Raw genomic sequence first — 14,239 nt, 5'->3', positions numbered from 1 at the left:
CAAAGGGATTTGGGAAAATCACTTTCCGTTGATTGAGTTCTCCTATAATAATAGCTACCATTTGAGTATTGCCATGGCTCCATTTGAAGCACTCTATGGTAGGAGATGTAGGTCTCCTGTTGGGTGGTTTGAGGTTGGTGAGTCTTAACTCCTTTGTCCCAAAATAGTCTATGATGCTTTGGAGAAAGTTCGGGTGATAAGGATAGGTTGAAACACCTTATAGTCGGCAAATGTCCTGTGCCGACAATACAAGGAGAGATCTTGAATTTGAAGTGGGTGTTAAGCTGTATTTAAAGATTTCACCTGTGAAAAGGGTGATGAGATTCGGCAAAAAGGAGAAGTTAAGTCCCCTATATGTGGGTCCCTATGAGGTTTTGCAAAGGGCCGGAAAGGTTGCATATGAGTTGAGAATACCTAGTGAACTAGCTTTGGTTCATCTGGTGTTCCATTTCTCCATGCTTAAGAAGTGCATTGGTGATGTTGTGTCCATAATTCCTATTAAAGGGCTTGGTGGGGATGATGACCTTCCCTATGAAGAGGTTCTGGTTGAAATTATAAATCACCAAGAGAAGAATTTGAGGAACAAAGAGGTGGCCTCCATAAAAGTCTATGGAGAAACCACCTAGTTGAGGGAGAAACATGGGAGGCCGAGGCCGACATGAAGTCCCGTTCTCCTCATCTTTTTCCTATTAAGGTTAGTAGATATTATAAATAATGGAAATAATGAGTAAATTATTAATTTGACTTGTTTTGCAAAAATATGCATATTTATGGTAAAAGGTTTATGCTAAATTGAGTTTATATGGAAAATGCTATTTTGCTTGATTTGCACTTATTTGTGTTTTTGGTGTACTTTTGTCTTCATAAAGTATTATTGAGCATGTTGATGTGTTTTGAAAGATGATTTGGCATAAGAGACTCTTGATATTGTGTGAGCTCATGTTGTGATAGAGAAGGTAGTTCCTCATGCTGTGATGTTGAGCTTTTTTAAGTGGTAATTGGTGTTTTGCGTTGCTATGTGTAAATGCCATGATTATATTGTATGGAGTTGTGAATAACTCATTTGAGTTGTAACTCATGTTGATTATATATGTTGCTGGTTGGGATCCTAGTGTTGAGTCTATCCTTTTCTTACAAAAGATTTAGTGTCATTCGGGTAAGAATGTTCCTAAGGCGAGTATAATATAACACTACGAAAGTCCATGACCTAATATAGAGCCTCACATGTTTAACTTAGACTTGAAACACTGTTTATAGGCCTAAAATAATGTATTTTAAACATTTAGGAAGTGTTAGAGTCAAAACGTCAAGGAACGTCCATGACGTCTAGAGACTAGTGAAATAAAGGTTAGTCTGGCTTGGCATGTTTCATGGGGTTTTGAGAGTCAGAATTAAATGAAAATTTGTAGAATGGTGTCAAACATGTATTGAGAATGTGTTTAGGGTCGAAACATCCAGGTACCACTCCCCAAGGATCACCCTAAGGCTCATTGAGGAGGACCCTTCCGAAATGACCCAAAAGTTATCAAATGACAGTGGCTATCTACGAGTCAAACGACGGGCCTTCATTTTATGAAGAGTCATCGATGGATCCGTAGGTGAACACGTAGTAATTTACCAAAAAGTTCAAAAATCATAGTCTCTGAAATCATCGACGCCTTGCCAATACAATACTGTCGACGGACCCACGAACCGTAGTACGGGGTCTCGTAGGTGGAGTGTGTTTTGGGCTGTCCAATTTCAAGTTGATGGAGTTAATTAGTTTGTTGGTTAGTTAATAAATTAATGGATTAGAGGTGTCTAATTAAGTTATTAAGGGACTATATAAAACATAAACCTAATTAAACTAACCAAACACCCTCAATTCCCAAACTCAAATCTCTCTACCTTCTCTCTACTTTTTCTCTTTTCCCCAAAGAACACCATTGAAGACAAGGTTCAAGGGCATTACGACTGAAAAAATTCTACAGTCTCTCCATCAATTTACAAGGATTGTTAAGGTATGTAATCTCTTCACTCTTGGGACTCCTTTCCCCAAGAGGTTCTTCAAAATTGATTTCCATAAGATGATCAAAACATGGGTTTCCTTCTTATTCCGAAATTGATCTTTCAAATTGAATTGTTCTTCGTTTCTTGTGATTATTATGGATATATTATTGTTTATTATTGGTTAATTAAGGTAGTTCTTGATGTTAGACCTAGTTCTATGAAAGAAATCATGAATTGACCCTATTTCACTAACCCTAGGTTATGAATTGTTATTGAATTGGTTAGTGATGGTATGATTGACTTAGTTCTTGTATTGATTAATATTATATGATGTTATCAAACCTATTGGTGGATAAATATGGTTGGTTGATGGTAATACCATTGAATAAAGCTTTTAAAGGTGAATTGGTAAGACTTTGTGATCTTAAATCCTTACTTCAATTGTGATGGCTTATACTTGATGATACTCAATTGAAGTATTCCATATGATTAGATTAAGTAGGTGATGGTATGATAAATGTAATTTAAATGTCTTTATTATATAAATTGTGAGATTATGATTAATGTATGATGATATAAGGTTGAGTGAATGACTTATGCCATACGATGACATCATTTTGATAATGTATTAATCTCCCATATGAGGGTTGTATTGAAAGGAAGTTCTCATTAAAATACCTAATGAGATAACGATATGATATACAAGGGGTTAGTATCCTATGACCTATATTAAGTTATGATGTTTAAGAATGACTTAATGACATATCAAAAAGGGACTTTATCTTAGCACCGAGTGAATTAGTTATGAGAAGTGTCCCTTCACAATACGGGAAGGTAGGTTCACAATGGTTCTCATGAGATGGAGATTATAATGCAATTGTGCATAAAGAGGTTCTCAAGTATGTCTCCTAGTTCTTGAAATATGTTTCCCCCATAGTTATGCTAGCTAGTGGATCAACCTAGAATGCTATGTTTATGTTTTGGTACTTCATTGGCAAGTATACTACTTTATTTCGATGTAGGGTTTCATGACACCGGATTCCACATTTAGCTTATCTGCTCTATGCGATTAAGTAAATTGTTCCCAAAGGTAAAATGAAGTAATATAGTGAACATTAACTGTAACATTCCGGAAAATTACATGTCTAGTGAAGAGCCCAATAGGTCTTTAAAAATGTGTATTGGGGGTACATAGGCATCCCAATGCCCAATATTGAGAAATATTGGGCATAGTATAGAAAATTGGCTAAGCGGTATTAGCCAATTTCAATATAATAATCAAAATATTAGGCATATTAGAAAACACTGGCTAAGGGTGTTTGGCAATTTTTCTAAGTATGAATAATCATCGTTTAAGAATTGTACCTGCAAAGAAGACCCTAAGCTAAAATGTTTTATTCAACGATATCAACGCATTGGGTATGAGGCATCCAAATGTCAAGCCTAGATACCACAGAACAGGATCAATTAAACTGATCATGTAAATTAAGCAGTGCCCAAGGACATATTGAGGATCCTTGGGACAATAAGTAAACATTTCAAATGAGCCATCAAGGATAGTTAGTTATGAAAGTACAAGAAACACAGCTCCAAGCATATGTGTTACTGGCCAAGGAGGGGACCACGCGAACCACCTAACCAAATTCGGTTAGGGCGGTTAGGGAAAGCATGCAAACGGGTTCCTCCATGTGGGGCCTAACTCCCTAACTAAATATAGAATCTAAATAACTGACCTAACTATCTAACTAACCTATAAATAACCGAAATAAACCAATTAGTGCGCCCGACAACCTAAGACTTAACCGGATGGCATTGACCTAGTAACTATTTAAAGAGACACCCAAGTACCTAACCTAGAATGATCCAAAAGGGTTAGTTATGGTCCAAAATACTTAGGGTACTTTATTAATTACCCTATGTCTTATAATTAATTAAATTAAAAACTTAATTGATTAATGAGAAATTCAAAATTTGGCCGAGACCCTAGCAAATTTTCATATTTTGATAAGTCAAATGTTCTCATATGCCTAGTCAACTTAGGAGGGGCATTTTAATAATTAATTAATTTATTTATTTAATTAACTTAGTTAGCCTAAGTTGAATGATTGAAGATCACTTCATAAGACTTAGACTCACGTTCAAACACTAGGAAATTCACGATGCAAAATAGTGAGCATACGAAAAAGAAAAATAAAAAGTTTCTCTCGATTCTCTTAGGAGATTTCAAGGTTTTCTTCAAGTAATCATGCAATGGATCTTCATAGATTAAATTCTACATAAGGTATGGGTTTTATCTACTGGAATCCTTTCTCCAAGAGTCTTTTCAAACGCTACAAATTCATGAATATCAAAACTAGGGTTGTTCCCAATGACATTGTTGAAAGTCCATCTCCCTAGTTATCCTTGTTTTCGATTCTAATAAGTATGTAGATGTAAATCTCGAACATGTGGTTTGTATGTGGTGCTAACTGATCCTTAAGTGTAGGTTTATTGAATTGTTAATGACTAATGAGGTCTATAGATTGGATTCGAATGATTTGAGTGTTAGTTACACTAATTAAGGAATGATATAATGCTTTCTTGTATTCGAGAATATGAAGTTACTGTGAATCGGCTATGAAGTTTAATATGTTGAAGAATCACTATATTCCATTCCTGAAACTAATTGATTTGGTTAGTGATAACATAATGAAAATAGTTTAAGTAAAGTTTGGTTCATGACCATAAATTAGCTAACAATGTTTTGCCCAAAAAGTTGAATGGAATTGGCTTACAATATTGCTTTCAAATTATGATGGAAAGATTGACTAATGACTAATGTAAACCAAATTAAGCATGACCAATGTAACCTAGAAGTCATAACCAAGGGTATCCCAATGATTGGGGCAAGTCCCAACATACCCTTTCCAAATGAACTATGAACATGGTAACTACATTGAGCAAAGTTCTTAACGTTTATAAAGAAGGGTATAAAGTTACCAGAAGACATGAAACGAGTTAAGGTGAGTAATAACATTATTAAAAGTCTTTGAATTATGAAAGTTACCAGAATGGGGTGTTAAAGGAAGTGAGACAAGTATCACTCACCTAAGACAACCATGTTAAAGATACTCACATAAGATGGTGTTAATAATCGTGAGATAAGTCTCATTAACCCCAAGATGATAATGTAAGGTTAAATTCACATTTCATCAAGTATAGAAAGGAATGACCGGTTATCCAAAGAGTTAAGTAAACCCCATAACTACAAGTAAGCTTCCATAATGTTTGAGTAAACTCTAAAAGAAGTAAAGAAAAAGAAGTTGAGCAAAGCACAAATAGACTTGCAATGAGCTTGTGCCAGCACATGTGAGCCTCATGAGATAAGGCTACCACCAAGATGGATAAGTAGTCTCCGTATGTCTCCTAGTCTTCGAACTATGTTGCCAGCATAGGAACTATCCAGTGGTTTCCACCTAAGAGAGCTAGGTATGATGCGATTTCTCTTTTGCCGGTAAAACCACCCATTTTTGGTGTAGGGCAGACACTGGATTTCATGCTTATCTCACATGATCTATGTCGATTAAATTCTCAAAGAAAGTATTCGATTCACTTTAGCCGTGAACCACCTCTTTTCGGTGTGGGGTAGACACTGAACATGGTTTCACTTTAGCCGGTGAACCACCCCTTTTCGTTGTGGGGCAGACACTGAATTTCATGTTAGCTCACATGATCTATATTCACTTTGATCGGTGAGTCACCCCTTTTCGGTGTGGGGCATACACTGGATTTCATGTTAGCTTGCATGATCTTAATGCTAAAGATTTCTTTAAGAACATAAGAAAGAAAGAGGAAGAAACGTAAGTTTAAAGTGGGTTAAAAAAGTAAGAGCTTAAGAATATCAACTTGATAAGAGTGAAGTTTTCATCAAATCATGGGCATAGCCAATAATGACTTCCTTTATTATGAAAATGATCCCAAGCCAAATCAGATTGGCTTATAATGACTTCTTTTATTAAGAAAATGATCCAATCCAAATAAGATTGACCTATAATGACTTCTTTTAATATGAAAGTGATCATATCCAAAAAAGATTGGCATTTAATGATTTCTTATATTATGCAAGCATCAAATGATAGGCATAACCAATAAAGATTGACTTGATAAGATCTCATGCCAATTAGTAGTTAAATCATTTCCTTAGTCCTTCGGATTACTTGCTTTATTTATTTGTAGGTATGGAACTACAATGAATCATTGCACTTGTAAGTAAAACATAGGATTAAAGGAGATAATCGAATTACACAACAACAAGAAGAAAAGACTGAAAAATAAACTAGGTGTTGAAAAGGGAGCTCTTGGGTTAGGGGAGATCAAATTTCAAAATATTCGTTCGAGTTGTTCTAAAATTATGTTCATGATTCTAAGGTCTTGTGTTCATATAGAAAATGAGTTGTGTGTTTTGAATGCATTAAAATATATCATATTCACACCATGAATCGTAAATAACTAATTTTGAAAGTCTAGTGATTTCACTTTCCAGAAATGGCATGTTGTTTAGAAAGAGCTTTCCTTGATCATGCATAGCCTTATGTGTATGTGCGCATACACCCATACTTAGTACAAGTGTTTACTAACCCTATACTATTACTATTTTTATAGGTGCAGGTCCATAAGGAGATTGAAGTCTCACCGCAGCGGTTTGGACTTAGCGATCTCCAGACCTTTGGTAGGTCGTCTTGATTTTGAGGATGATACATCTATCTTTATAGCATTAGTACATTAGACATATCTAGTTGATGTTGTCCGTAGCGTCTCTTTCAAGACTTCTATTTAAAGCTTTGTACTAAGGACATTTTGGCGAACTATTATGATACATTACTGATTCTTTCATTTGAATCGCGTAATTTATCGTAGATGATTGTTTAGTTTGAGCTTATAGTATATAAATCCATGTAAATTTTATATGAAGTCTATGTACACTTCATTATGTTTTAAAAGTTTTAAATTCCACAAATTTAACTATATCAACATGATGAAAGTTAAGAAAAGGCTTGTCTGTGACCTTTAAGAGGTTAACGATGCCAGTGGCATTTAAATTCCAAAATTCGGGTGTGACAAACTTGGTATCCGAGCATGAGGTTAAATTATCTAGGAACTGAAGCTCAAAACAACCATGTGACATAATGTCTAACTTATGGTTGTGAAGCGCGCCACAATGATGAGTTAGAGACTAAGCGATGATAAGAAATCTCCCTTCTTCTACTCTTTATCGTGCTATGTAGAGTTGCGACATTATGTGTCATTTTATCATCTAACTTCCTTCTTGTGTGTGCGTGTAGAAAAATGAACACGAGGAGAAACACAGGCAGGAGAGTTGGAGAAGCAGTTGCTGGGGGAAACCAAGCTCCTTCTCAAGCCCCAGCTGCTGGAGTGCAAGTGCTTGTCAATCCAGCTGCGTTGACAGATGGGGAAGTAAGAGTAACACTAGTTCAGATGGCCCAAGCCATCATTACACAGGAACATGCTATCATTTCCCAGGCCACCAGAGAGGGTGCTCCTAGGGAGAACCCACATGCTAGCACCATGGCTAGCAGAATGAGGGATTTCACCAGAATGAATCCTCCAGTCTACTTTGAGTCCAAAACCAATGAAGATCCCCAAGAGTTTGTGGATGAGGTGTATAAGATTCTCTGTGCCATAGGTGTTAATGAAAAGGAGAAGGCTGAGTTGGGTGCTTATCAGCTCAAAGATGTGGCTCAGGTGTGGTACAAAAAGTGGGTAGATGGCCGAGCACCAGGAGAAGTCCCCATCACTTGGGACATTCTCAAGACTGCATTCCTGGAGAGGTTCTTTCCCAGAGAACAGAGGGAGGCAAAGGTTGAAGAGTTCATCAATCTACGACAAGGAGGTATGTTATTCCTTGAAATTTGTTATGCTCTAGAAATATGCTTCTTCTCTAGTGGCCAATAGTTTGGATGAGATGAGCAGGTTTGTGAGTGGCATGTCGGAGGATCTAGTGGAGTATTGCCGGGCAGCCATGTTTCATGATAACATGGACCTGGGAAGATTGATTGTACATGCACAACATGTTGAGAAGAATCGCCGAAAAAGGATAGGTCAGGAAAGCAAGAAGCCTAGGCCCGCAGATCAGACTGGTTCTAGCTCTGGTAGGGGTACATTTGAAGTCCAAAACAGGACTAAGTTCAAGAAGCACTTAGGTAATCACACTCCTTCAAGGAATTTGAATGCCAAAGTTGACAAGTCTTGCCCCAAAAAGGGCAATGATAGAAATGCCCAGCACAACAACAAGCCATGTGGTAAATGTGGGCTTTGCATGGAGGTATGTATCTGGTAGGTACTAATATCTGCTATGGGTGCGGCAAGAGCGGGAATATGGTCAGGGACTTCCCACAGGTGAGGAATTAGGCCAAGACAGATGCTCAGTTTTGGCCTAATTCTAGTGCTACAGCCGAGCCTCCCAAGAGGAACATATTCTATGCTCTGAAAGGTAGAGAGGAGCAAGAGAAGCCAGCTGATGTGGTCACTGGTATGTTGCATGTCTTTTCTTTTCCTGTCTATGCATTGTTAGATCAAGGATCCACTTTGTCATTTGTTACTCCTTTGGTAGCTAGGAAGTTTGACTTGCTTCCTGGGATCGTGCATGAGCCTTTTCTAGTCAGTACTTCTATAGGAGACAGTATTAGGGCAGAAAGAGTATAAAAAGATTGCCCAATTGATGTCCTTCATAGAGTTACTTATGCTGATCTAATAGAATTAACATTGCTTAGTTTTGATATAATTTTGGGTATAGATTGTCTCCATAAGTGTTATGCTACCATAAGATGTCGAAACAGGGTAGTAAATTTCCAGTTTCCAAATGAGTCAGAGTTAAAATGGGAAAGGCGTGGTTCAAATCCAACAGACCAAATTTTTTCCAACCTTAAAGACAATAAGATGTTATCTAAGGGGTATTTATACCACTCAGTCAGATTCAATGACTTAGAGTATGAGGTTCCTTCCATAGACTCTGTGTCCATATTAAATGAGTTTCAAGATGCCTTTCTGGAGGATTTGCAAGGAATTTTTTCCTGAACGCAAAATTGATTTCGGTGTTGACTTAGATCCCAACACCAAGCCAATTTGTATCCCCCCATATAGGATGGCACCAGCTGAACTCAAAGAGTTGAAGTTGTAGTTAAAAGATTTACTTGATAAGGGCTTCATCCAGCTGAGCATATCCCCATGGGGTGCTCCAGTGTTGTTCGTTAAGAAAAATGATGGAACACTTAGAATGTGTATCGATTATCAGCAACTCAACAAAGTCATTATAAAGAACAAGTATCCTCTTCCCAGAATCGATGATATCTTTGATAAACTTCAAGGTTCGAGTTTCTTTTCAAAAATAGATCGCCGGTCAGGGTATCACCAATTGAGGGTAAGGCAAGAAGACATTCCTAAGATAGCTTACCGAACTAGATATGGCCATTATGAGTTTCTTGTTATGTCATTTGGTCTCACTAACGTACCAGCCGCGTTTATGCACCTTATGAATATCTAGATTATTTTGTCATAGAATTCATAGATGACATCCTTATATACTCTAATACTAGAAGAGAATGAATACCACTTAAGAAATACATTGCAAGTACTCAAAGAACATCAGCTGTATGTAAAGTTCAGTAAATGTAAATTTTGGTTGAGATCAGTGACCTTCCTTGGTCATTTTGTGACCGACCATGTGTTGAAGTTGATCAAAAAAAGGTTGAAGCAATGAAGAATTGGCCAAGAACCCTCACTCCTATATATATTTGGAGTTTCTTGGGTTTTGCTAATTACTTTCGCAGGTTTGTGGAGGGTTTTCCCATTTTTGCTGCTCCGTTGACAGCCTTGATGAAGAAGAAGGTGAAGTTTGAGTGGTCTAAAAAATGTGAGAAGAGCTTCCAAGAGCTCAAAGACCAACTCACTTCAGCCTCATTTCTCACATTGCCGAGGAGTGGTGTAGGATATGTGGTTTACTGTGATGCTTCCCGAGTAGGTTTGGGTTGTGTTCTTATGCAAGAGGGCAAGGTGATTGCATATGCATCAAGACAGTTGAAATTCCACGAGAAGCATTACCCTACCCATGATCTTGAGTTAGCTGCTATGGTATTTGTGTTAAAACTGTGGAGACATTACTTATATGATGTACATGTTGATGCATTTACTGACCATAAAACTTTTCAGTATGTTTTTACATAGAGAGAATTAAATCTTCGTCAGAGAAGATGACTGGAGTTGCTCAAAGATTATGACATGAATGTTCACTATCACCCAGGTAAGGCCAATGTAGTGGCTGATGCTTTGAGCTTATTGAGCATGGGTAGTGTGTCTCATATTGATGATGAGAAGAAGGAGATGGTTAAAGAGGTACACCAATTGTCTAGATTAGGTGTACGGCTGGTAGATACACCAAGTGGGGGTGTTTCAGTTCATTCCAGTTCTGAATCCTCATTTGTTGTAGATATCAAAGTTAAGAAGCATATCGACCTAGTAATTATGGAGTTGAAAGACTCACTGTTGAGTAAGCTTAATGAATCATTCTCCCTGGGGGGGGTGTTCTTATATACCAAAGTCGATTATATGTTCCCTATATTGATGATCTGAAACCTAATATTATTGCAGTGGCTTATGGCTCCAGAATTTCCATTCATCCAAGTGCCACCAAAATGTACCATGATCTTAAAGAGGTCTATTGGTTGGAAGGTATGAAGAGAAATATCTCTATGTTTGTGGAGGAGTGTCCTACTTGCCAATAGGTAAAGGCCGAACACCTTGAGCCTGGGGGTCTAACCTAGTCGATTGAGATCCCAACTTGGAAGTGGGAGGCTATCAATATATATTTTGTGGTTGGTCTTCCAAAGACCACGAAACTACATGATTCCATTAGGGATATTGTTAACCGGATTACTAAGTCTGCTCACTTCATTCCTGTGAAGTCTACTTACAGGGAAGAAGATTATGCCAAGCTCTATATTGATGAGATAGTGAGGTGGCATGTGATTCCTTTATCTATCATTTCAGATATGGGAGCCCAGTTCACTTCTCACTTTTTGAGATCTTTCCGAAAGAGCTTGGGTACAAAGGTAAAGATTAGTACTACTTTTAATCCCATACGGATGGACAAGCAGCGCGTACTATTCAGACCCTTGAAGACATGCTGAGAGCATGTGTTATTGACTTCAAGGGGATTTGGGATGATCACTTGCCGCTGATTGAATTCAACTATAATAATAGCTACCATTCCAGCATTGGGATGACACCTTTTGAAGCACTATATTGCAGGAGATATAGGTCTCCAGTTGGGTGTTTTGAGGTAGGAGAGTCTTTCATCCTTGGCCCTGAGATCATACATGAGGCTGTGGAAAAGGTGAGAATGATCAGAGATAGATTGGCTAATGCTTACAGTCTTAAAAAATCCTATGTTGATAACAGAAAGAGAGATCTTGAATTCGAAGTAGGAGATCAATTCTACTTGAAGATGTCACCTATGAAAGGGGTGATGAGGTTTCGTAAGAAAGGGAAGTTGAGTCTAAGGCATAGTTTCCTAAGGGGGGATAATTTAACATTTCAAAAAATTATATGTCTAGTGAAGAGCCCAATAGGTCTTTAAAAATGTGTATTGGGGGATACAAACGCATCCCAATGCCCAATATTGAGAAATATTGGGAATAATATAGAAAATTGGCTAAAGGGTATTAGCCAATTTCTATATAATACCCAAATAAGCAAAATATTGGGCAAATTAGAAAATATTTGCTAAGTGTGTTAGCCAATTTTTCTATGTATGAATAAGCATTGTTTAAGAATTGTACCTGCAAAGAAGACCCTAATCTAAAATTTTGTATTCAACCATATCAACGCATTGGGTATGAAACATCCAAGTGTCAAGAATAGATACCATAGCACATGATCCATTAACATGATCATGTAAATTAAGCAGTGCCCAAGGACATAGTGAGGATCCTGGGGACAATAAGTACACATTTCAAATGAGCCATCAAGAATAGTTAGTTAGGAAAGTACAAGCAAGACATGTGCAAGCACATGTGTAACCGGCTAAGGAAGGGACCACGCGAACCACCTAATCGAATTTGGTTAGTGCGGTTACGGGAAGCATGCGGACGGGTCCCTCCATGTGAGGCCTAACTCCCTAACAAACTCTAGGCTCTAACTAACTGACCTAACTTGCTAACTAACCTAGGACTAATCGAATTAAACCAACTAGTGCACCCAACAAACTAAGACTTAACCGGGTGACACTAACCTAGTAACTAGTTAAAGAGACAACCTAGTACCTAACCTAGGATGGTCAAAAAGGGTTAGTTGTGGTCCCAAAGACTTATAGATACTTTATTAATTACCCTAGGTCCCTTAATTAACTAAATTAACAACTTAATTAATTAATAACAAATTCAACATTTTGCCGAGAGCGTAGCCAATTTCCAGATTTTGATAAGTCAAATGTTATCCTATGTTTAGTCAACTTAGGAGGAGTGTTTAAGTAATTAAATAATTTATTTATTTTATTTAATTAATTAGCCTAAGTTGAATGAGTCAATATCAGTTCCTATGACTTAAAATCATGTTAAAACACTAGGAAATTCACAACACAAAACAATGAGCAAATGAAAAGGAAAAACAGAAAGTTTCTCTCGATTCTCTGAGGCGATTTCAAGGTTTTCTACAAGTTTTCATGCAAGGGATCTTCGTACATTCAGTTCTACATAAGGTATGGGTTTTCTCTCCTAGAATCCTTTCTCCAAGAGGCTTTTCAAACGCTTCAAATTCATGAATATCGAAACTAGGGTTGTTCTCAATGACATTGCTGAACGTCCGTCTCCCTAGTTATCCTTGCTTTCGATTCTAATGAGTATGTAGATGTAAATATAGAACATATTGTTGGTATGTGGTGCTAACTAATCCTTAAGTATAGGTTTCTTGATTTGTTAATGACTAATTAGGTCTATAGATTGGATTCAAATGATTTTAGTGTTAGTTACGAGAATTAAGGAATGATATAATGCTTTCTTGTATTCGAGAATATGAAGTTACTGTGAATCGGCTATGAAGTTTAGTTACTGTTAAATATTAAAGTGTCGACTTGTTTATATTGAGGAATTACTATATTACATTCATTAAAATATTTGATTTGGTTAGTGATAACATAATGAAAAAAGTTTAAGTAAAGTTTGGTTCATGGCCAAAAATTGGCTAACAATGTTTTGCCCTAAAAGTTAAATGGAATTGGCTTACAATATTGCTTTCAATTTATGATGGAAAGATTGGTTAATGACTAATGTAAACCAAATTAAGCATGAACAATGTAACCTTGAATTCATAACCAAGGGTATTCCAATCATTGAGACATGTCCTAACATACCCTTTCCAAATGAACTATGAACATGGTAACTACATTGAACAAAGTTCTTAACGTTTATAAAGAAGGGTATAAAGATACCAAAAGACATGAAACGTGTTAAGGTGAGTAATAACATAATTAAAAGTCTTTGAATTATGAAAGTGACCAGAATGGAGTGTTAAAGGAAGTGATACAAGTCTCACTTACACCTAAGACAACCATGTTAAAGATACTCACATAAGATGGTGTTAATAATCGTGAGACAAGTATCATTAACACCAATATGATAATGGAAGGTTAAATTGACAGTTCATCAAGTAAAAAAAGGGATGACCGGTTATCCGAAGAGTTAACTAAACCTCATAACTAGAAGTAAGCTTCCATAATGTTTGAGTAAACTCTAAAAGAAGTAAAGAAAAAGAAGTTGAGCAAAGCACCGATAGACTAGCAATGAGATTGTGCCATCACATGTAAGCCTCATAAGATAAGGATACCACCAAGGTGGATAAGTAGTCTCCGTATGTCTCCTAGTCTTCGAACTATGTTGCCAGCATAGGAACTAGCTAATGTTTTCCACCTAAAAGAGCTAGGTATGATGCGGTTTCACTTTGGCCGGTGAAAACACCCCTTTTAAGTGTGGGGCAGACACTGGATTTCATGCTTAGCTCACATGATCTTTGTCAGTTAAATTCTCAAAGAAAGTTTTCGGTTCACTTTAGCCATGAACCACCTCTTTTCGGTTGTGTGTAGACACTGAACTTGGTTTCACTTTAGCTGGTGAACCACCCCTTTTCGTTGTAGGGCAGACACATGATTCATGTTAGCTCACATAATCTATATTCACTTTTATCGGTAAATCACCCCTTTTCG

General features: G+C 37.1%; 1 protein-coding gene across 1 annotated transcript; it reads left to right on the top strand.

Moving 5' to 3' along the window:
• The first annotated feature begins 230 nt into the window (after positions 1 to 230).
• Positions 231 to 626, top strand: LOC114074028. Its single transcript, XM_027911950.1, has one exon. It carries the CDS (start codon positions 231 to 233, stop codon positions 624 to 626), a length of 396 nt encoding a protein of 131 aa, XP_027767751.1.
• The last annotated feature ends 13,613 nt before the right edge of the window (positions 627 to 14,239 follow it).

Source organism: Solanum pennellii, chromosome 9, assembly GCF_001406875.1.
Source record: "Solanum pennellii chromosome 9, SPENNV200".
NCBI classification, from domain to species: domain Eukaryota; kingdom Viridiplantae; phylum Streptophyta; class Magnoliopsida; order Solanales; family Solanaceae; genus Solanum; species Solanum pennellii.
The sequence above is the reverse complement of the archived record's forward strand: the minus strand, read 5'-3'. Positions and strand labels throughout refer to the sequence as shown.